At 39.5% G+C, this 23,854-nt stretch overlaps 1 protein-coding gene across 1 annotated transcript in view; it reads right to left on the bottom strand.

Annotated features, from left to right (window-relative positions):
- Positions 1-23,854, bottom strand: part of HDAC9 (histone deacetylase 9) — an 841,916-nt gene that overhangs the window by 195,739 nt on the left and 622,323 nt on the right. Inside the window, exon 18 of the mRNA XM_059712491.1 lies at positions 1,839-1,946. Within this exon, the coding sequence (XP_059568474.1) occupies positions 1,839-1,946 (108 nt within the window). The remainder of the gene's footprint in view (positions 1-1,838; positions 1,947-23,854) is intronic.

Below are 23,854 nucleotides of genomic sequence, written 5' to 3'. Positions count from 1 at the left end.
GTCCTCTCTCACAGTCCGGGAGCCCTCATGGGATGTCCTACTGACAACTTAGGCCCGCTCCCCTGGGAGTGGGCCTAAGCCATGGTCTGGCCTCCCTCTGCGGGAGGCAACTGGGCTGATCAGGGGAAGGTGCCACCCCCATCACCCCACTGCTGCTATCACTGCCAGCCACCACAGCTGCTGGCCCTCCGCAGCCCTCACAGTGCCGCGGCTGCTGGCCCTCCTCAGCCCTTGCAGCCACCATGACTTTTGTCCCGGAGGACATCCAGAAGGACAGCTGGAAGATGTATGATCTATCTGATCTAATTAGCATATTACCATTTTAGTAGTATAGATATTTATTTCAAGGAGGAAGGGAGAGGGAGAGATAGAAACATCAATAATGGGAGAGAATCATTGATCAGCTGTCTCCTACATGGCCCCCACAGGGGACTAGCCCACAACCTCAGGCATGTGCCCTAACCAGAAATCTAACTGTGTTCTCCTGGTTCATAGGTCAATGTTCAACCACTGAGCAACACAGGCCAAGCTCCTTTCCTCTTTTCAATAGCTCATTACCAAAGGTAAAGACTGAGAAGTACGTACTCCATTAATGACCTGATGCTAATCATGCCAACTGCCCAGGAGGCATATATATATTTTAATATAGCCTATCATATCAAAATTACATTTCTGTAAATTCTGACTTCCTAAAAGTTAGAGCAAAGTCTTCTGAGAGACATAATTCATTATAAAGTATACATTCCTAACCTGAATTTTTAATCGCAAGTGGAATAGTCAGGTGAAATAGTATAATAATTCATTAGACATAGAGAAAAATAATCCTTGGTAAACACACAATACAATATACAGATGATGTATTATAGAATTGTAACACCTGAAACCTATATAGTTTTATTAACCAATGTCACCCCATTAAATTCAATTTTTTAAAAAAGAAAAAAATAATCCTAATTAGACTTTATTTTAGATTAACAAAATTCACAGTACCTATGTTGCTGATCACAATATGTTTCCTTTAAACTCCACAATTGCTAAAAATATCAAGTCCATCAGCACCCAGATTTCATTACGAAGTGTGTAAACCAGTGCATTAAAAAGCCATGTTAGAACCAACAAATTTTACTGGGCAACTGCATTCAAGATGCACAGCATACCTTTAAATAGCACTGTTAAAATACCAAATAAAATGTCAACGTCTGTCAGGTCTCTGGTTCTTATAAATTGTTTAGACTGGGAATCGTTGGGTTTGGACATTGTTCTTTTCATATGATGTAGAAAAGAAGAGACCATAAAAAAGAAAAGAACAATAAAGCGTAGCTCATTTTTGAAGTTCTTTCGTGGAAAAACATACTCTGGATCATTACCCTTCTAATCAACAATTTCCTTCTTCCTCCCAATCCTTCCCGTCTGGTATTTACCTTTCTCCACCATCCCCCTTCTCTCTGGGTGGTATTCTGAGCTTATACACAGTACTCAGTAATCATATTTTTTAAATCACTTCAAAAGAAAATCCCAGGAGGGCAGAACAGATATGGATAGACGGGGTATTTTTAACCTGGGCCATAGCATTACTCACCATTTCTATGCTCTTAAAAACACACCAGTGTGCCCTGGCCGCAGATTTCCCTAAGGAGAAGAAGGCCCTTCGGGCTGGGTCGGCTCCTCCCTACCTACACACTAGCTGTTATCGCACCTCAGTGGCCATCCCCCTGCCCTCTTCCCTCTGCCCCTTTCCTCTTCCTACCACACCACACTCCCCACAATTCCCAAACAACAACAGCTCTGTTTCAGCTTCTTCTCTGGATTTCCCACACTTAATGCAACCCAGACCTCACCTTCAGCTCTCCTGAGGCCACTTTGGAAGCCAGCTCGATGACACAGCCAACAGCCATGCGTGCAGCCCCGGACGAGTGCAGCTCATTCCAAATGGTGTCACTGTCCACCTGAGCAAACAGTCCGCGGAGCCCACAGAAGGAGCGAGGGAGAAGGAGAAGGAGAAGGAATAGATGAAAGAGGAAGGGAGGGGGAGGGGGTGGGGGAGAGGGGGGAAGAGAAAGAAAGCAAATTTGTGAGGAAGGGCTGGCACAGTAACAGCCTATGTACAATAACATTAGTCTTCCGTCTTGGCCAGCTGAAAAGGCCTTCTGGACACAGCTTTGCTTATATTTTCTCTCTACACTGACTTCTCCAATGGAAACACATTCCTGCCATGCCTCACTGCCATTCCCTGTTTAGATTTCTCATTACAAACAGCATTACATAGGCTAGATCTGGCGTCGTTACAGGCCTGCTAGAAACCAGGCCCCCGTCGTAGATAGAGTAAAAGCTAAGAGCACTTAGCTATACATAAAAATCGGATTTGCAAGTGCCAGAGGGGGAAAATTCATATACCTGGTTTACAAAGAGCCAAAGACAATTATTAGGCAGGTAGCAGTAGCAATCAGTGAGTAGGAAGTAGTAACCACAGTAGGTTCTCCAACTAACAGAAGGTGTGTGGTCCTCACACTTAAACATATTCACAGTGTACAAATGCAAGGAGCAATCTGTTTTTCAAAATGTAAGGTTCAATTTTCTAACATTTAGTATAGTTTGGCAGTTGGTCTTAGTGCAAATGGTTTTATTAAAATTGGAGAGGCCATTAAAATACATGGTTGCTTCTATTCTAGAGAACATTATCAAAACAAAGCATGAACCAATGTTTTGGATTGACTACTATAAAATGATGTGCCATAAGGGAACAGACATAACAAGGACAAGAAAAACACAATAGTTTTTATGTTACATTTTTATGTACAAAGTATTTCCTAATATAAAAAATAATAGTATCAAATGGCAGAAGTCTCTAATTTTAGGACAAATTACTTCAAGACTATGTAATACGATATAGTTTTTGTGACTATTTAAATATTAAGACTTCTCAAATAGGTCGAAAGAGGGAAATCCCACACAAAATGAAGAATTAAAGAGAGTTATAAAGAATTAAAGAGACTTAATGATATAAACAAATACAATAAATAACAATAACACATATTCACGATGCACTAAGCAGTTTTCTAGGCATTTTTCACATGCCTTTTCTCATGAGAAATTTACCAACCTCAATTCTGTCAAGAATGATGAATAAATAAATAATAAATGAGAACAATAAATACATAAATAAATAGAAAATTCAGATCCTCTCAACAACAGTAGAGTGGCGAAGACAGAGGTTTCTGGATTTAAACTGTCTGGGTGAAATCATGGCGGACATAAACCTGAACAACATTGGGCAATTAGTTAATGAATTCTCTGTGCCGTGGCTTCCTTACCTGTGAAATGGCAACTTTTTAAAGTACCATCAGCTTATAATTTAGGTGAGGGTTAAATAAGTAAGTGGTAAGCAAATGTTAGCTGCTACTATTTCGGCTGCCATTACACCATTTTGTAATGCCTAGCAAGTGTTTACTGAATGAGCGCACTGTGGCTTAGAGAGGGCCTCAGCAGGCCCAAGGAACCTCACACAGACCTCTGACCCTAACAGCCCCCGTCATCCTACCACACTGCTGAAATAGCCTTACTTTCTAAGAACATTCAGCCCATGCCCTAGTCAACATCTTCGTGGTCAATGCTATCAGCTAAAAAGTGGAGGGATCATCAAATGGACATTGAAACCTAATAATTTGCCCTCAATTGGAAAGTTTCATTTTTTACTGAGCCTCTATATAAGTATTATTTGAGCTTCATGTGGATTTAGCCTTGCGGAAGATGCGTAAGTTGAAGTAACAACCAACATTTACATGGCATCACACAGTTTTTAACCAATTTCCAACTATTATAGAGCTATAGGTGTCATAAAAAGTTCTCATCAATCTGACTTCAAATTATTTGTAAGGACAAGCAAACATAAAACAAATCAATAAGCCAAAAACACTTAATGGGTAACTCAAAACCACAAATGATTCCTACACCCTTTTTACTTGATATTGGAATACACTGTAAATTTTCTTTTTTTTTTTAAGCATTAAAAAATTTCCTTCCAAAACATTATAAACACTACACTTGATTAGAAAAATACTGCAACAGCTGAGAACAATGTATGTTTAACCATATAATAAGGGACATTAGATAGCCACACATAGGTTTATCTGACATCTACTTTCCTGTCCATATCTTTATATCTTCTTGAAAGTATCCCTGTAGAGATAATACTCTCTGCCATCAATTTTTGTGTATAAACCTTTAATAATAAAAATATTCATTTTTTTTAAATTCAGCTAACACTTGTTGGGCATCTGCAATGTAATGGGTGCTAAGGTTAGAGTATGAAGTTTACTTTTCTAATAAGGATATAGTTATTGACTGAAAAAGTGTTGGGCACATAGATGCTCAATGGATGCTTGAGGTTTTGACCACATCCAAAGTTTATGCTTATCCCTAAACAGCTTCTCTTTAGGAATCTATGAAATTTGTCATCCATTTATTTATATACTAGAGGCCCGGTGCATGAAATTCATGCACAGGTGGGGCTCCTAGGCCTTCTGGCTGCCAGGCTGGGCCTTCCCTCCCATGGCCCCTCCCCCTGGCTGGGGCCTTCCTGCTGACTGCTGGCTGCTGGCCGGGGCCTGCCAGATAGGGGGAGGGACTGCGGGAGGTTGGCTGGCCATGGAAGGTTGGCTGTGGGAGCACACTGATCACCAGGGGGCAGCTCCTGCATTGAGCGTTTGCCTCCTGGTGGTCAGTGCTAGTCATAGCGGCCGGTCGTTCTGGTCATTCCAGCATTCCAGTCACTTAGGCTTTTGTATAGATAGATATTTAAACATAAAAACATTTACCTAAATACCATTTGAATGTATGTTTTATGAGTGTTTAGCTTATAACTAAATGGTAATAATGATCAAGTTCTGTGAATGAAATCTATTCAATAATGGTAACTGTATTCAATTATTAATTTACGAACAGGTTTGTATTAGCTCAAGCTGCCATAACAAAATACCATTGAATAGGTGGCTTAAACAACAGAAATCTACTTCTCACAGTTCTGGAGGATAGACAGTCCAACATCAGATTGCCAGCCAATTCAACTTCTCTTTGAAATTCTGATTTAATTCTCTTTCTGGCTTGCATATGGTTGCCTCCTCACCATGTCCTCACATGGCCTTTCTGCTGCGAGTGCAAGTAAAGAGAGACAGCTCTCTTTCCCTCTTCTTAGTAGGCCACCAATCCTATAAAATTAGGACCCTACCCTTATTACCTTAATTAACATTAATTATCTTCTGAAAGTCCTAGCAAATGCAATCACACTTGGGGTTAGGGCTTCAACATGTGAATTTGGGGGGAACACAATGTAGTCCAGAGCAAATTTATATCCCAAAAGCTTGTTTATAAATCAATTTATAAGCATATTTTCCCAAGAAATTTGTTCCAAATGGTGTTTCAGGGCCATTAGCTACCAAAAGCTAACCATGTATATTTGCCATGCTACGATTTAATGATAGCCCAAAAGGATTTTTTAAAAAAAGGTTCTAGAATAATCTCTGTTGCTAGAAGATATTCTCAATCTACTTTCTGCTATATTCAATGGTGAAATGTATTTCTCCTCCCCTTCTATCCCTCTATTGCTATAGAGCAGGGGTCCTCAAACTTTTTAAACAGGGGGCCAGTTCACTGTCCCTCAGACCGTTGGAGGGCCGGACTATAGTTTAAAAAAAACAAAAAACTATGAACAAATTTTATGCACACTGCACATATCTTATTTTGAAGTAAAAAACAAAACAAAACGGGAACAAATACAATATTTGTATTTGCATGTGGCCCATGGGCCGTAGTTTGAGGACGCCTGCTATAGAGATTGCCAAAAACCTTTCCCTATATTAGTGACAGTGTCAAGAAGAAAATCATATGAGAATTCTGATTCCAACTATTGCCAAGATTTGCTGTCAGCAGGAAAAACAAACAAACAAACAAACTAGGTGAGAGAGGGCGGTCGCCTCCATTGACTGATAGTGGTTCCTGGCGTGGAATGGGATGTTAACAGGTTGTAAAGAAAAAGGAAAGAGCAAGAAAGGCTCCACTCAAATGAGCACATGAAAACAGGATTAAGAATCTGAGGCAGCAGTACAAAAATGGTGGAAGGAGAGACCAGAAGGACTTAGAACTGTAAGAAGACAGGTGCTCCAGCATTTGGAAGTTGAAAGTAGAGGTATTAAGGGAGTGCCACAGAGTTGGCTCTGGATATGGAAAATAATGTAAATTGCAATACTTTAGGCCAAGAAAGGGGAAAGAAATCATAGTGGAGCAGAAAGCAATCCTGCTAACTACACTAGCTGGCTACTAAGACCTTGTTACAGTTGTTAAGACATGCAAGGCAAATTTTTAAAGCCAGAACTACTATAATTTGGGGAAAAAATCTATGTGCTTTTATCTTTGTTTTTTCTATGCACCACATTTACTTCTCTTTGGTCTGCTGGTTCATTCTTTTGCCTGATGAGTGTGTGTGTGTGTGTGTGTGTGTGTGTGTGTGTGTGTACACATGTAAGTGTGCATATTAGCCTTTTACATATATAGATATTAATCTACTCTACAAAGTTATGGTCTTTATTATTAATAATAAATAATAATGGCAATTATTTTAGTTATCATCTCATGATTACAGAGTACTTATTAAGATCCAGGCACTGTGCAAAGCTCTTTGTCTATATTAACACACATAATTCATACAATAACCACTGACATACATGCTACTATTAAGCAGTTGTGTCTTTGAAAATCAGAGAGGTTATTCAGCTAGTAATTAGTGGAGTTGGAATGAGAACCCAGAAAAAAAGAGTATAAGCATTAACTCATATTGATTTTTATGCTAGTATAATCATAATCTAATAACTAAGTAAAAAATACAATGATTTTAAAACACATCCTAACCATATTTGTAGAATCAAAGATTTCCCTAATGAAATGAATTAGCTAAGACCTATATGAATGTTTTATATTAAAAGTGTTGAATTTCACCATGTAAGATTTTAGAATATATTCAACAAATTCAAATGCCACAAGTTGTATCTGGACCGGCTGGGCTTTTCCCAAGTGTTGTAATGTGTGTGCCATTTTTCTAATGCAGAGGCTCTCAATGGGGGTGGGGTGCTTTTGTCCCTCAGGAGCTACTTGACAGTTTCTGGAGACATTTTTGGTTGTCAGAACTGAGGGGCAGATGTGTTTCTGGCTTCTGTTGGGTAGAAGCCAGGAATTCCACTAAACATCTCATAATGCAACAGGCCAGCATGAAAAAAAAGTATCTGACTCAAAATGTCAATAATGCCTGCCAAGCCTGGGAAAGTGAGGACCATCTAAGTAACAGTGCTGCCTCCTCCACATTGGCTGCTCGAAACTGCAAAGCCAAATCTGTGGCCTTTCTCTCATAAACATAGTCGCTACTATAGCACACACTGTAGGAAACTAATTTCATTCCTGACTCCTTGTATTTTCATTTCTGAATGATTACCACACCTACTCTATAAACACACAAACACACACAGAATTCATATTTATTTGTTTTGAAAGCTGCTTACAATCCTTTATGGAATATGGCAACGCTAAAAAGAAAATAGAAATAAGGAATGGGAAGAAAAGAGGGTGGAGGAAAGGAGACAGAAGGAACAGGGAGGAAAATGCTTTATATTTTCATTGTGACCTTTTTAAAGCTGTGCTCTCTCTTTTGCTTTTCATTTGGAAGGCAACCAAGAATTATTTTTGTCAGTATTGTGTGTGTGTGTTGTTGTTTTTTATCCAGAATTTACCCAAATGATTATGTCTACTGAATAGAATCAACACTAATATAAACTTATGTTAAGAATTGTTCTGCCCTTTTCCATTTCTTCAGTTTCACAAATGTTAGTGACAGAGCCAGGAAAAACCTTTTACAGTTCTTCTCATTCTTTTGCTCCAATCTCCACTTATCTTTCCTTAATACATCAAAGAAAGGGGGCTGCAATTTCTTTTAATGGCCTCAAAAAGGAAATAGTTATATATTATCAGTGGCAAAATAAAAGATCAAGGACATCAGATGATTATTGGCATCCATACCAAGAAGGAAAAAAGAAAAAAAAAGAAACAGACAATTTCTACCTATTGAAAGCCGGTCCTTGAGAAAGTGGTTCCTGAGAATGTTGGGTCTGTCACTACACACAGGAGACTGGGAGCACATGGAGGGCCTGGTGCCTTCGAGCAGCCAGGATTCACTTGGTTGGGTGGAAATGTACAAGCACCACTTCTGAGTATCCTCACCCTTCCACTTCCTTTGAAACAGATTCTGAGCATTTGAAAACTGGGTACAATATATCAAAACCTACGGTTTTCACAGCTTATTTATTTCACCCAGAATTAGGTGCATGAATTTAAATGATCAAAATTCATAATCTGGATTTAGCAAGAAATGAAAGATGCTGAGTGCCCCATCACCTGCACCCCCACCTCTTATTCCAAATAACCTGTGGGGTATTCATGGAATGGTCTTCGTTTGTGTTGAGAAAGAAAGAGAGAGAGAGAGAGGGAGAGAGAGAGAGAGAGAGAGAGAGAGAGAGAGAGAGAGAGAGAGAGAGAGAGAGAGAGAGAGAGAGACACCAGTGTGAGAAATATCGATGGGTTGTCTCTCATACATGCCCCAACCAGGGATCAAACCCACAACTTGGCGTGTGTCCCCTGACTGGGAATCAAACCTGCCTCTTTTTGGTGTATAAGACAATGCCCCAACCAACTCAGCCACACCCGCCAGGGCTGATTATTCTGGTGGTTGTTGTACTTATTCTGAGAATGGCCACATAAAAATGGAGAGCAGCCCTGGCCGGTTTGGCTCAGCGGATAGAGCGTTGGCCTGCGGACTGAAGGGTCCCAGGTTCAATTCAGGTCAAGGGCATGTACCTGGGTTGCGGGCACATCCCCAGTAGGGGGCGTGCAAGAGGCAGCTGATTCGATGTTTCTCTCTCATCGATGTTTCTAACTCTCTATCCCTCTCCCTCTCCCTTCCTCTCTGTAAAAAATCAATAAAATATATTTTTAAAAAAATGGAGAGCAAAATGCAAGTGTAACATACACTACACAAAATAATCCAAGTTCAAAGTAAGTTAACTGTCCAAAGATAGATCTGACACTGGATAATATACATTGTCATGTAATTTATGGTTTAAAAAACAACAGTAACAAGACCAATGTAGACAAAAGGGGTCTATGAACAGGGACAAAGTACAAAAAAATAAGCCTAGAGAGACCCATATATGGAAGTGGTGCAGATTAGGGCTACAGCAGTAGCCACAAGTTCAAATAATTCTGGTGCCAGATCAGTAATGTCGATGTAATGTAAAGTCAGGAAAATGAGATGGGACCCTAGGTGCAATCCTTCAATTATAAATACTGAGAATACACTTTAAAAAAGTTGTCAGCCAGGCTTAAAAAAACACACACAAGCCTGGCCAGCGTGGCTCAGTGGTTGAGCGTCAACCTATGAACCAGGAGGTCACAGTTGTCAGGGCACATGCCTGGATTGTAGGCTCGATCTCTAGTGCGGGGCGTGCAGGAGGCAGCCAGTCAATGATTCTCTCTCATCACTGATGTTTCCATCTCTCTCTCCCTCTTCCTTCCTCTCTAAAACCAATAAAAATATGTTTAAACACACACACATACACACACACACCACACACAAGAAAACACCTGTTTCTTCAATATGGATGCTGGGCTGCCAATACATAACTTCTGCTGTCCAGAGAGACTTATTTTTACACAAAGTTAAAAAATTCTAAAGCAGGAAAGGGAAAACAGTGTCTCACAGGAACTAGTTGGATTGGTGCCTTGTACACAATGATCACAGCCTAACTCAAGGAGATGTCTTAGGGTGGGGCACTTGGAGTGTGTCATTACACGGGGTCAGTTTATAAAGGATTCTAGCTTCTGCCTGCAGATACAACTGGAGCAAGGATGCTCAGGTTAACATTTCAAGTAAATGCTAAAAATATTCACAGCAGTACAGAGTTGTATTGCATTATTGTCATTTGAGAAAATATATGGTGGCAAAAATTATAAATAATTCAGCAATCATTTTAAATTCATTTGAACCATATTAATTGCAGCAAAATTTGAAAATGTAGCTTCAAAAACAAAAACAAACAAAATGTAGCTTCATATTTTGGACACATAATGTTTGTTAAGTCCATGTAGGGTCTGCAAATGAATTCATGGGCTTCTTATAATTAATAACCTCATGGCCTTTCACTTAGTAAACACAACTTAAGAATAATTGGTCTAAATTTTCTCTTTTATTTAGGGTATAGAAAAATGCAAAGAATGATGTACTCACCCTCATAATAAGAAAAATGCTGAAAAAATATTAATGTGGGGGTATCATTTGGGAGCTAAAGAAACCTAAACTGTTAAGCATTTTAACTGGATTCTTGAAAGGAGGAAAGAGAGAAAAATGAGGCAAAAGAAATATTTAAGAGATGACTGAGAAGTTCTCAAAAATAATGAAACCACAGATCTAAAATATTCAAAGCATAAATAGAAAAAAACACTTACCAAAAAATCAATTATAAACATATGAGAAAAACCAAACTGCTGAAAACTCAGCAAAAAAAATCTTGAAAACAGTCAGAGAAGAGACACATTACATAAAACCGAAAAAAGGAAGATAGCAGATTTCTTAATAGAAAAAGTTCAAGCTCAAAGACAATGCAATGACATTTTCAAAGGGAAAAAAATGCAACTCAGAATTATATATAAGCCAAAAATATTTTTAAAATAACTTTAAGAGATAAAAATAGAGTTTTCAGAAAATAAAAGCCATGCCATTGTTTTGCCATCACACCTAAGTTACAAAAGCTGGTAAAATAAATTATTAAAATACCAGGAAAAAAAGCAGCATAATACCAGCAGGAAACATGGATTGACACAAAGAAGTGAAGAGTGCTAAAAATGATAATAACGCAGGCACATGCGAGACATTTTCTTATTTCCATTCCCTTAAAAAGAGGTAATTGACTACCTAAAGCAAAAAATAAAAATAAAAATGTGTGGGGCTTATGGCACATGTAACAGTCAGTCAAATGTAGGACAACAAAAGCACATAAACTGCTGTAGGATTCTTATTCATACAGTAGAGTAACTACTGGAAAGTAGACAGTGGTAAGTGTTAATAAGTGTAAATGCTAAGGAAACTACTGAAAAAATAAAGAGGTGCAACCAATAATTCAATAGTGGTATTAAAATGAAATAATTTTTAAAAATATTCAATCCAAAAGGCAGAAAAAGATATTGAAGAGGAAAGCAATCAACTAACCAACTAACCAACCAACCAACCAACCACCACCATCAGCAACAGCAACAGCAACAGCAACAACAACAAACCCAGATGAGACAAAAGAGGAAGCTAACAAGATGACAGATTTAAATTCAAATATGATATCTTTGAATTTAAATTCAATATCCACTGGCCTAGAATATTTCTATTCAAAGTGTGGTCCAGGGAACCATGGTGGTCCTCAGAGTATTCCCAGTCCACAGCAAGCAAGCACTTAGAAGCTTTTATAGCAATCTGTTTAGAATAATTTTATATCTGTTGAATCTAATAAAAATAATTGAATTTTTCATTTTGTAAATCACTTTTAGTAATTCATTTTAATGCATTTTATGAAAGTTTTGCTTTATAATAGGTAGGAAATAAAACATAAACAAACAAAATCTTGTGCTTCGCATACCATTATTTGAGAAGGGTTAAGTTCATAGAGAAAGCCCTTTTTCTTCCAAATTGTACAAAGAAAGAACTCTATTTGGGTAAGAGGGGAAGAAAGAAAAGGTGAAACTAGAGGTAAAAATAGGATGTGTTAAGAGTGTTATTAATAAGTCAGCCTTATCAAGGTAAGTTGTACCAAGATACAATGACTACCAATAATTATCTAAGTATTACACCAATACTTTATACCTGGAGGCTCCAGGATTTGGAGAAACTGACAGGCTTTCTAATAAGCTTTATAACAGAATTCCCAAGGAAGTAATCTTTGGACAAACTTTCCTTTACCTTATCCCATTTTGGGGGGGTGGTAGCTTTGGCAAGGGTATCATCAATGTTAAGTTCATAACACCATATTTATATTTGTTGACTTTAGAGTTAGAGACCTTGAAAACCACCACTTCCACTTACAAGCTGTTCACACTTGGCCATGTTCATTAATACTCCAAAATGGAGCCTGGCCAGCGTGGCTCAGTGGTTAAGCTTGGATCTATGAACCAGGAGGTCACAGTTTGATTCCCGGTCAAGGGTACATGTTCAATCCCCAGTAGGGGGCATCCAGGAGGCAGCTAATCAATGATTCTCTCTCATCACTGATGTTTCTATTTCTCTCTCCCTCTCCCTTCCTCTCTGAAATCAATAAAAATACATAACAAAAAAGAAAAATGGAGATCATACTACCTTCATCACAGGATTATTATTAGCATTAAATTAGTTAATGCATGTAAAGTGCTTAACATAATACAACACAAAGGTGAAAGTAGGAAGTTCTCAGTAAATGGTAAGTATGAAAAAAAATGATCCCAGAGTTTTGGTTCCAACATTACTTTCTATTCCACAGCACATCAAAAGCAAAATCATATGTGATCATGCTGGAAGCCAGAAACTACCTCCAATCAGAACACTACATTTTTTAAAGCTACATATGGATCTAGTTCAACTACAGTTTCCTGAATGAATGTGGACCTTTTCCAAGCACATCCAGTGTAGCTCAATCATTGGCACCTGAAACAAAGCTAATGCTCGGAAAAGCTGCACATGATAGAAATTAAGCTACCTGTGCTGAAAGTGGATGTGAAAGTATTTAACAGGGAAACAGAATGACTTAAAAGAAAAGGAATTTGGGCACAGTCTCCTTTGTATAACATAAGCGCAGCTTGTTGATTCCTTTCCGAAATATTCCAGAGTTAAAGATAGTATTATTTTGCCCATTAACAGAACAGGTTTCACATGCACTAAGTGGGCATGGCTAAGTGGTACATGATTCTTCCTAGGATGTTTTGAATATTTCACCCTGAAAATTGAGAAAACTCCTCAGCCAATAGTAAGCATTGTTAGTAAGCTCTTGCTTCATGCTGCTGCTAGGGCCATAGGGAATTTCTGATTAACTGGGTTGAAGCCTGAGTAATAATCAGATACCCCTAAAAATCTCCCTACAGACACCAGACTCAACAAAGACAAAGGTTTTTTCATCATAGTACTGATTCTGTGCCCTTTTAACCATCCTATATAATAAAAGGCTAATATGCAAATCAACCAAATGGTGGAAGGACGGGTCGCTATGATGCACACTGACCACCAGGGGGCAGACGCTCACCGCAGGAGCTGCCCCTTGGTGGTCAGTGCGCCAGAAGCCTAGCTCATGGCTGGCGAATGCAGCAGTGGTGGTGGGAGCCTCTCCTACCCCCATGGCAGTGCTACGGATGTCTGATTGACGGCTTAGGCCCGCTCCCTGTGGGGACATCCCCAGAGGGCTCCTGGACTGCTAGAGGTTTCAGGCCGGGCTGAGGGACTCCCCACCCTGAGTGCAGAATTTCGTGCACCAGGCCTCTAATGTATAAAAGTTTCAGTGTGAGAGAAATTGAATATATTTTCAACTTCTGTATTGCATTGGGTAAAGTGTATTTTTTAAATGAATCATCTATTGTGGACTAGATATTTCTTCACACAGCATCTTGGTTTGGTAACTTAGAAATTATATAATATCTTTTAAGTCACTAAAATAATTTTAGCTTGATTTAATTTCCAAGACATAATTTCTAAGATATAAATTTTAAAAAGTTTTTCTAAATTGTTTGATTTATAGATCTCTTTTTCATGATATCCCATCAAGGCTGGCGTTAAGGCCCATGGGTGTAGGGTCTGACATATAATAGATGCTTATAATGAATTTTTGTCCAGGAAATTAATTAATTGAGAAAAATTCATTCTATAGTGATAGACAGGGGTGCACAAAAATAGGTTTATAGTTGTTCATAAAAGACATGCAGGTTATGATTATTACAACAGCTTTTGACTCAAAAGAATTTTACCCACACCTGTAAACCTACATTTGCCCACCCTCAATTACTTGGCAGGGTTTTAATGTGGCTAAAAATCTAAAATGTGATATAAAAAACTCTACCCCATTCAGGTCCTGCAATACATGTATAATTTAGTTAGTGTTACACCAGGACTTGCAGCTCTCATTTGCCAGCATTAGGTGCCTCCCTTCCCTGGCTTGGTATTCAGAAACATCTGGAATGTCCCTTCCCCCCTGAAACTTTGTTGTCATAGTTCACCCCTGCCCCTTATAGAAACTTTCCTACCCTATAACTATTGGCACAAAGGAGATGGATTGCATTCTAAGTCTCAGTCAACCAAATCCCCAAGTATGCCATAGTTGATCCCCAAAGAGGATGATAAGCACATTTCATTAATCACCTCTATTTTACAGAAGTAAAGAACCCGAGGCCCAGAAATATCAAATGCTTTGCCCATTCCTGATCATATAGGATCCTGCCACACAAAGTGTGGTCCATGGGTAAGCAGCACTGATATCACATGGGTGTTTGTGAGAAATGCAGAATTTCGGGCCCTGCCAGTTCTGTTGAATCAGAATCTACACTTCAGGGTTGCAGAGTTGGAGAAAGACTTCGGAAGCAATGACAGTGTGGGGGTCTGAATCTAAATGTTCTAATTTCTAAATCAAGGTTCTTTGCCCATGGGCTTCATCACGGTGGCTTCTGAAAACAGCGCCCCCTCCCCTGGTACAAGTCTCCCTAAGGTGCCCTGATGCTAGTGGCAGAACATCAGTTGGGCAGGTACGCCAGATGAGACTGCAGGGTATCAGAGCTTTGAAGAGCTTTTAAATCATATCCCTGAGACAGCAGCCTATTTATTTTCTGCAAAACCAGACCTAATTAGGGCCACCTGTCAGCGTGAGGCAGTGTCCGATGACCACCGCTTTTTCTCTCCTGTAGAATACTAATGGAAGTCATCTTTCTGAGCTGAGGCCCTATGGTATTCTTTAGTGTATTCTCCTTCAGATGGCTCTGCAGCCTGTGACAATGGGCGTGCCTCCCTTTGCCCACGTGATCCAACATGCCGGCTCCTTGGATGCATATATTCATTTCATGTTAGATGTTCTGCTAAAAGCCTGAGACCTTTGAAATGGAGCTGGGATGGATTTATGATGACAATGGGTGGGTGAACCCACATGCTTTCGCTCTTTTGTTCAGCCCTGGAAGGAACACGTAAATGACAGCACATTCCCTTGGGATCCCTGTAGATTATAATGCCCACACCTTAGCTGCTTTAGTCATGGTGAGATGAAAAAGAAAGAGCAGCTACGGGGAGGACCTCCAGATTCCAGGCCAAACCATGGATATGATGAATGAATACTGTGACCGAAATTCCATATGGAAAGAAGGCGTTAACTATCAGTGCAGCAGCTGGAGGAGGCGAGGGGCATGTCGTGTGTGCTGATGTTCTACAGACCGCCTCACAGTGTGATCGACTGCCTTCTGGAAGCTCTACTGACCTTGCATGTGCAATTTCTCCGTCTCCAAAAAAATATTCTTTACTATTTATGTACCAGTGACAAGAATAGAGGAACATGTTTGTTGTGGCCAAGTGTCACACTTCGAGATTTGAAGGATCCTTACTTAAGATACTGGTGAGCTACAGGATTTGCCAAATAATATATGGATTCCTGTGGGTTATGTGGTCAGTCAAGGAATTTGGGAGTCATCACTGTTATTCACAGCTTCGGTGACCTGCTGTTCAGTCTTTCCAAGATTGAGTCAGAGATAAAGCCAAATAATACATTTTCCCTACTGTTTCTTCATTTAATCTGATGTACATATTGCATAAATGGTATTTCATAATATGCTGACCTTTTTATTCTCTAAACAGTGCATGTTAGAACCCCATTCCTATCATGAGCAGCTTAATACAATTAACTCTGACTCGGTTGCTGTGTGAAATGAGTCCTCGCTAACTCATCTCACAGTGGTTTGGTCCAAAGGCAGAGATTTTTCAGTGTTCTAGGTAGGGATGAAATGCTGTGTATGGCTACATAATATTTTACCCCAGATTAATCATGTCTGAGTACATGGATTTCATACTTTACAGGGATTTCAATAAAGAACAGAATGCTTTTGGCAAAATAAACAATTGTGCTGTCTTATGGCTAGGGCTATTCTCATTTGGGAAAGGAGTGTTGACAATCATATGAGGTTGAAATTATGGAGAGTGTGTGTGCATAGCATTGTGGTGAAGAGCTTGGGAATCAGATTTCGACTTCACCACCTACTAACTGTGTGACTTGAACAACTCACTCCCCTCTCTGAGGCTCAGTTTCCTTTACTGTAGAAAGGGAAGCCTCAGTTACAACTTTCACAATAAGACTCCTGGGATTGCTATAAGGATTAAAATATATAAGGTAGCTTATATATATTTTATATGTATTTACTGGAGGCTGTATGTAGAGAATAGTTTCTGATGTGAGGATGTGAACCAGACCAGTTTTATATGAGAACCAAGGGAGTAAAGAGTTCTCTAGGCCCCTGGCTAAACCAAGGTATCTCACCTGTCCCTCTACCTAAGAGATAATTCATTAAAGTCAATCATCTGAACCCCATTAGGGTCAAACTTAAGAGTTATTATGTTACTTATATGGATAGAGAACAGTCCTAAGTAACTTAGTCGACAGTTTTTATTGGTTTGTTTCATTCAATATTGAAGATACTAAGGATCGGAAACTGATAGTTATTAGTAAGAAACGTCCCTGGAATTCAGATTCCAACGTTTGAGTTCCTTGCATTATGTAAAACTAATCCTGAAGAAATTGAGAAGTCACCACCCTTTGGTCCGTGCATTAATCTAAGGGGATCAGCAAATCAGTTACCCCGAATCTTCTAACTCGGATATAAATTAGAGCAGGGACCAGCCAGAGACAACTGAGGCCACAACATAACAGTGTTACTCAAAAAGCCACTAAAATGAACATGAAAAGGCACTGGGAAATGTCATGCAAATGTCAGGGCATTTTCATTATACTTGAATACGGGCAGGTGTTAGAATACTGTATCTAATTTGCAGCTGCACGATTTATACAGTAAACTATGTCTGAATAACGTCCCTGGGGACTGGGAACCCCAAAGCACGTAATGCTGCTAAGATGTGGAGCCACCCAGATGTCTCACAGCCCAGGATCTGCTGCTGAGGCCCAGACCTCTGAGTCCTTTTGAACTGTGCCCCTAGCCTCAAGCTCCTCCAGACCTCCAAGGTCAGATCTTAAAGGAGATCTCAGGATTGCAGGCTGTGCCTGTAAATCCAGCGTGCCTGCCCCACATCACCACAACTCAATCCAGCAGCCAAAAAGGAGGCCAAGAGCTCTGTGTGTTCTGGATGGGACAACCTTACCCGTGGCTGCTCACATCTTCATGGGCAGATGTGAAGATGGGGACTAAGAACTCTGAGCAGTCTTGACAAGCTTTAACTGCTTTCCCATCATCTTGCCTTGGGCCTTGGGTACAGATCTCATTATTCCCTGTGTCCTTCTTTAAGTTAGTCACCACAAGAAGCCAAGACTCCCAGACTATCCCTCCCCCATCAATTCCAGTCTTCAAAGGGCAACATATCCCAGCAACCACCAGTTCCATGCCACACCCACTTCTTTGCTTTCTTTTCTCTGTAACATTCATCATTACACACACATATTTACACAAATGTGTATTTGCTTATCTGTCTCCCCCACCAGAAAATAAGTTCAACCATCAGGATAAAATTTTGTTCAGTGATGTACCTGCAGTTCCTGGCACATAATAAGCACTCCATAAATATTTATTTTGTAATCAAATGAATAGATGAATAAGAAAATCAATGAATCCTGCCCTAATCTGTGGTAGCCAAGAGAAGCTGTGCGTATATTAAATCCAAAGGCACAGAGACTAGTGTCAATTAGTATTTGGCATTTGACTTCTTTATGACTTGATATTAATGGGATAGTGCCAGATGCTGTCACCTGCACTTGCTAGCTTTCAGAATACAGACTTGAGGCCTTTGCCGAGGAAAGCTGAGACAACCTATCTTTAGAAATATTTCATTAGGGAAATGACTCTCAATCTTTTTCAACTAAGAATCCAGATATTCTGATTACCTTTGATGCATATCTCTATTAACTCCCAAGTATTTCTCATTTAAATTGATAAATAAAAATAGAGTATTAACATAGACAAAAAGTGATAAAAATAATGAGATATAAGTGGGAATCAAAAAGGGAAAAAAAAAACATATCAAAATGTAAGAGAAAAACATGAGGCTAAAGATTGTTCCATACTTGGCAGACAGGAGTCTCTCGTACATGTTTACTTAATAAGTGGATGGATGGATGGATGTTGAAATGCTTAAAGGGGAGGCAACAGGTTAAGTAAAAAAGTGGTCTCTTTGAAAGCAAATTTCACTACTTGCAGGCCTTGTATTTTTAGTTCCTTAAATGCTTACATTTCAAACTGGTGTAGGGTCATTTTGAGAAGTCTTTACAGATCCATATAAAGAATATGTAGATATGTGTCCACAGAAATATTAGAGACCATGCAAATCATATTATTGATAATGTAACAGAATAACTAACCAAATGAGTTGGATGTATATCATTCTTTTAATAGTCTTTTATTAGTCTTTTAATAGTCTCAGTATTAGTCTTTTAATAGTCTCATTAGTATTCATATAAACAATGATTCAATATATGCTTTGTTTCTAAGGTAAAGTGAGCCATTGATTAGAATGTAAAGTCCTTGACTTTACTTATTTTATATTTAAAATGAAGCCTGCACAATAACAAGAAGATGCTGGCCCACAAGGCAGAAGCTATTGGGGTCTGCTTGGGGGTTGGGAATGATTACCTCCTAGGAAGTGAGCCATGAACTACTTGCCGTTTCAAGCACTCCAAAAACCACTGTATTTTTGTTTTGGATTTTGAAAGAAAAATTATTATTTGAAAATTCAGCCATCATGCCTCACTCAACTTACTGTCAAAATACTTCATGATAGCACATTCGATAATGATATACTACTACTAGTTTGTTACAGGATGACTATCTAGACCTGGAACTATCCTGGGTAGAAATACGACAAAGGGAAAATGCAAGTGCAGTTTTTCCCATCAGAATGAAAGGTTGATTGGGGCTGGATGTAGCTGTATTTCAGGCTGCACAACAGAGAAGCTGTAGCAAGAGTCCTTCTCTAGGTAGCCCCATTTCCTGTGTAAACTCTAAACTTCTGTTTGACCTAAGGTTTTATGTTTTCTGGACAGTCAGAAGTGGCAATCAGTAGATGACTATATATTCAAATGTATTCACGTATGTTTTAATTTTTCAGAGTTTTTGTTTCATAGAACCCTAGGTTTCCTGAGTTAGGCAGAAGCTTAACTTTCTCCAATCCATTTACCTTCAGCAACTACCGAATCTAAGCTTATCATCAAGACACACAGGCAAATGGAGAACATTATTATAGAACAGGAAAATGATAGAGCAAAAAATTATTTTAAAAAGGATATATGTTTTCTTCCCTGCTACTGAGTCATTTGGTTGATATAGTTGCACATACAATTTCCCATAGACATTGTAGTGCCACCAAGAATGTAAAAGACACATGGGTAAAGCTTTGACGATGATTGCATTTTGAAAAGAGAAGAATTTTAATACCTTTGCTATACTGAGGTTTACTTTAACAAGGAAATGAAGATAAAATTTCAAAATGCGTCCAGTTGTCCTCAGCCATACTGTCAAAGCAACGAAAGGAATTTCATCGCCGATGGGACGCCACAGCTACGTGAATTAAGGAGGATGTGAAGGTTTTCATTTCTAATTTTCCTCTCTTCTGCAATGGGCATCAGACACTTAAAGACTCTATGAAATTTTACATCTTCTAGTAAACACAGAGTAATGTGCATATGTTTATCTCTGTGGGAGCATACGCTATGCAATACTGGAAACTTCCTTTGTCACTTAGCAGGAATTCCCTGGCTTGCATAGTATTTTGTACTCTAGTTTCCCACTCTGGCGCAACATGATCTTTTTGCGGAATCCACAGCACAAATAAAAATCTTTTCAAATACTTTCATTAAGGCGGCTTATCTGTTTTCCTTTTCCCAGGTGCCCCGGGTTGTTCCTGCTGGTGTCATTTGCATCATGTTTGAAAACGAATGAAAACCCAAATACAATTAGGAAGGGGAGATGAGGAAAAGAGAGATTCCAAATCAGGGTGGATCCTCTTATTGTGCTGGAGGGAAGAGGACTGTGATGGATCTTTGATAACAGCAGTGGAGGAAATGAAGTACTGATTGCAAGCCAGGGCTGACCTGCACATTAATACGAAGGAAATCAACATTATCCTGATTACAGCATGTGAGAAACAGATGTGACCCCCTCCTCTCCTGTGGACACAACAAAAGGCACTGTGCGTGCTCAGGATAACCGGGCGGAATAACACGAGATGCACACACTTAGGATAAAAGGCAGGGGTCTCTGAGTCATTATCAAAACTTTAGGAACATCCCAATTTTGGCATAAGCATAGATTTTGATTTAGGTTTTTATGCAGAAAAATTAGCCATATTAATCGGCAACGGCTTGGTGCAAATGTCAAAAATACGGTGTGTTGTTATAACCTGAACAGTTACTACTTGGATGACTCTCCCTGACCCTCACTCATAACTGCCCCTTGCAATACACAAACACATTCATGCCTAGCTGTTTCTTAACAGTTTTGCTTATGCCTGCTTGAGTAACCCTCACACCTCTCTTTTGTTCTGGAAGTCTCATCCTTTGTGCCCCCACAGCACAGCATTTATCCAAAACAGCCCAACGAAAAGGCTCTGAGCAACTCGTCTTATTCCTTATCTCATTCCTGCACTTTGGTAAACCATTGACAACAAGTCTTATCTTATTTTTCCTGCCCTTTCACTCCTCTTATGATGGCATATGGTATGCCTTCTAAAATAATAATTTTGTTGACCTGGCCAGTGTTTCACAGTGGTTAGAGCGCTGGCCTGTGCACCACAGGGTCTTGGGTTCTATTTCCAGTGAAGGACTCATACCTGGGTTGCAGGTTCAATCCCAGGTCCCAGTAGGGGCGCATGCCAGAGGCAACCAATTGATGTGTTTCTCTTACATCAATGTTTCTCTCTTTCTCTTTCTCTTCTCTTCTCTTCTCTTTGCTTCTCTCTCTCTCTCTCTCTCTCTCTCTCTCTCTCTCTCTCTCTCTCCCTCCCTCCCTCCCTCCCTCCCTCCCTCCCTTCTTCCCTTCCCTTCACTCTCTCTAGGGATCAATGAAAACATATCCTTGGGTGATGATTAACAAAATAAATAAATAAATAAATAAATAAATAAAATACTAATTTTGTTTAAAAAACACACCAAAAACAACCACTCTAAATAGCAGGAGAAATGTGTCCTAACCAAACCTATCTGTTACATTCAATTCAACTATATAATCGTAGATTTGGTCGTAAAATAAATCATTCCCACCCAGCTGGCGTGGCTCAGTGGTTGAGTGTTGACCTATGAACCAGGAGGTCACGGTTCGATTCCAGTCAGGGCACATACCCAGGTTGCGGGCTCAATCAATGATCTCGCTCATCATTGATGTTTCTATCTCTCTCTCCCTCTCCCTTCCTTTCTAAATCAATAAAAATGTATTAAAAAATAAAATAAATTCTTTCCTGATATTATAATACAATAGAGAAAATTAAAGCAGTCCTTTGAAAGGCTGATCACTGGACTTTTTCTTTTTACCGTTATTGGGGAGAATAAACATGGAGGACCGATGTGGTATATTAAATGGAAAAATAATGTGAACATATAAATGTAATGTAAAATAACAGAATTTTCTTTTGAATATATGTACATATATCATATTTCCACATATGTAAATTGTATATATCAGATGGGAGAGCTTACATTTTAAACCTGACAGAATGAAAGAAAATTTGAGCTATTTCATCCAAACCTGCCTCCTATACAGTGAGTGTAGTTAGTATATGGCTGAAACGTCTGCTGAAAACCTCAGAGCAATTGAAATGAGACTTAAATTACCTCCCCACAATCACCTAATTCTTCTCCCCATCTCCCCCTCCCCAAATCACAGAAAAATGACATCCCTAACCCCCACAGTGTGTCAGAGCGAGGTGCAATCAGATAGAATACGGGCCGAGTAAAAGTTTGCAATAAAAAGCCGGCTTCCTGTTCCCAGTCCGACCGAGCTGCTGCTGGAGAAAGCGCCTTGATTAAACTCACGGAGCCTCATTTTTGGCACATCTTTGACCAGTTAGGCTGGCCGGGATTCTGCCCAGGCTCTGCAATTCCTCATTCCTCCTAGGGAATTACTCTGCCTCTTCCACAGCTCCTCCTCCTCCAATCAAGGGTCTGACGCTGCCCACTGACCACGGTGCTGTGTCTGCCTTTTGGCACTGGGAGCTTGTCTGTCGTAGGATGAAAGTGGAATTCTCTGCTGTCTGCAGGGCTTTCCCCAGGGACCAGAGCATGAAACCCAAACTTATATATAAAATCATATCCTGTTTGCAAACATCATATTCCCTTTGCTTCTCACTAATCTGGTCCTGTAAACCCCAGCACAGCTTGAGAGCCCATTCCTCATCTAAACAAATGCCATAAGCCCCTTTATACTTTTACAACCATGTCAAAAAATAATATTGCCTGCCAATAGTGATGTGATTGGAGTTGCCTCCTCCGAGCCATAAAAGAAGTGCAGAGTCTGTTATCAATTTCTCTAAGTGTATCAGGGGAATTATGGGTCGATTCAGTTCCAAGTTATAAATGACAACTCAAAAGCCGCAGAAGCGTTTGAAGCTGGGAGCTGATGACGACATTATCATAAAAGCCTGCTCGTCCTTGCTTTTGTGGGTTTTTCTTTTTCTTTTCTTTTTTTTTTTTCTTTGTGGCCTATCAAGTGAAGAGGAAAAAATAAGGCTGAGAAATGACTTCAAGATTTCTTCACACAGCAGCAGGTCAGATGGCCAGGAAAATGATCACTATTTTTGGTGATATGTATACCCTGAGGAGTGAGAACTAAAATGGTCCTGCGCTGGCTTTTGTTTCCGGAGTCCCTTAATTATCGGTTTCACTACACTCCGACCAAGTCCTGGGATTTGGTACAAGGCTCTTTTCAACGGCGCATTTTCTTGTAGTGCAATCACACAGTCATCAGAAATGAGTCATGCCATAGTAACTAAACAACATGAAAACCAAACACAAAAGAATTCAGAAACCTTGAGGTTGTTGCTCAAAATGCAACTCAGGAGGGCATACTTTAAAGTACATTATATACCACTCACCCATTGAGCTGCCTGAACAACACTGCTGAATCATCACATGGAGTTTTAGGGAATGATTTCATAAAGTCTCAGGTAGTCTCCTCAAAAGCCATCTAATCATCAGCATTCAGTAAGTATGTAATAAACCCATCTAGTAGAAAGGTAACTGGAATTTATTTAACAGTTGGGGAGCATTTAAGTATTTTAGAATTTAAACCACTGGGTTCATTAGATAATCTGAAGCAGAACGATGGCCTAAGAAAAAAGCCATTTTAGTGGTTTCCAAGCTCACAAGGGTGCCCCTATCGTGCCAAGTTGGGCCACACCAAGCTCATACTGGGTTTCTTTCATATACAGAGTATGTCTAGAACTGTCTGAGAGGTAAAAACGGAGACCAGTACAAATCCAGAGGATCCAGAGTCTCTCTTAGGACTTAAATCAAAACCAAAGATATTAGGGGGCAATATGGTACCTTCAAGTATAAGAACACAATTTAATTTCTGAAAG

The sequence above is a fragment of the Myotis daubentonii genome, chromosome 10 (genome assembly GCF_963259705.1).
Source record: "Myotis daubentonii chromosome 10, mMyoDau2.1, whole genome shotgun sequence".
Taxonomy (NCBI): Eukaryota; Metazoa; Chordata; class Mammalia; order Chiroptera; family Vespertilionidae; genus Myotis; species Myotis daubentonii.
This window is presented reverse-complemented; position numbering and strand designations above follow the sequence as displayed.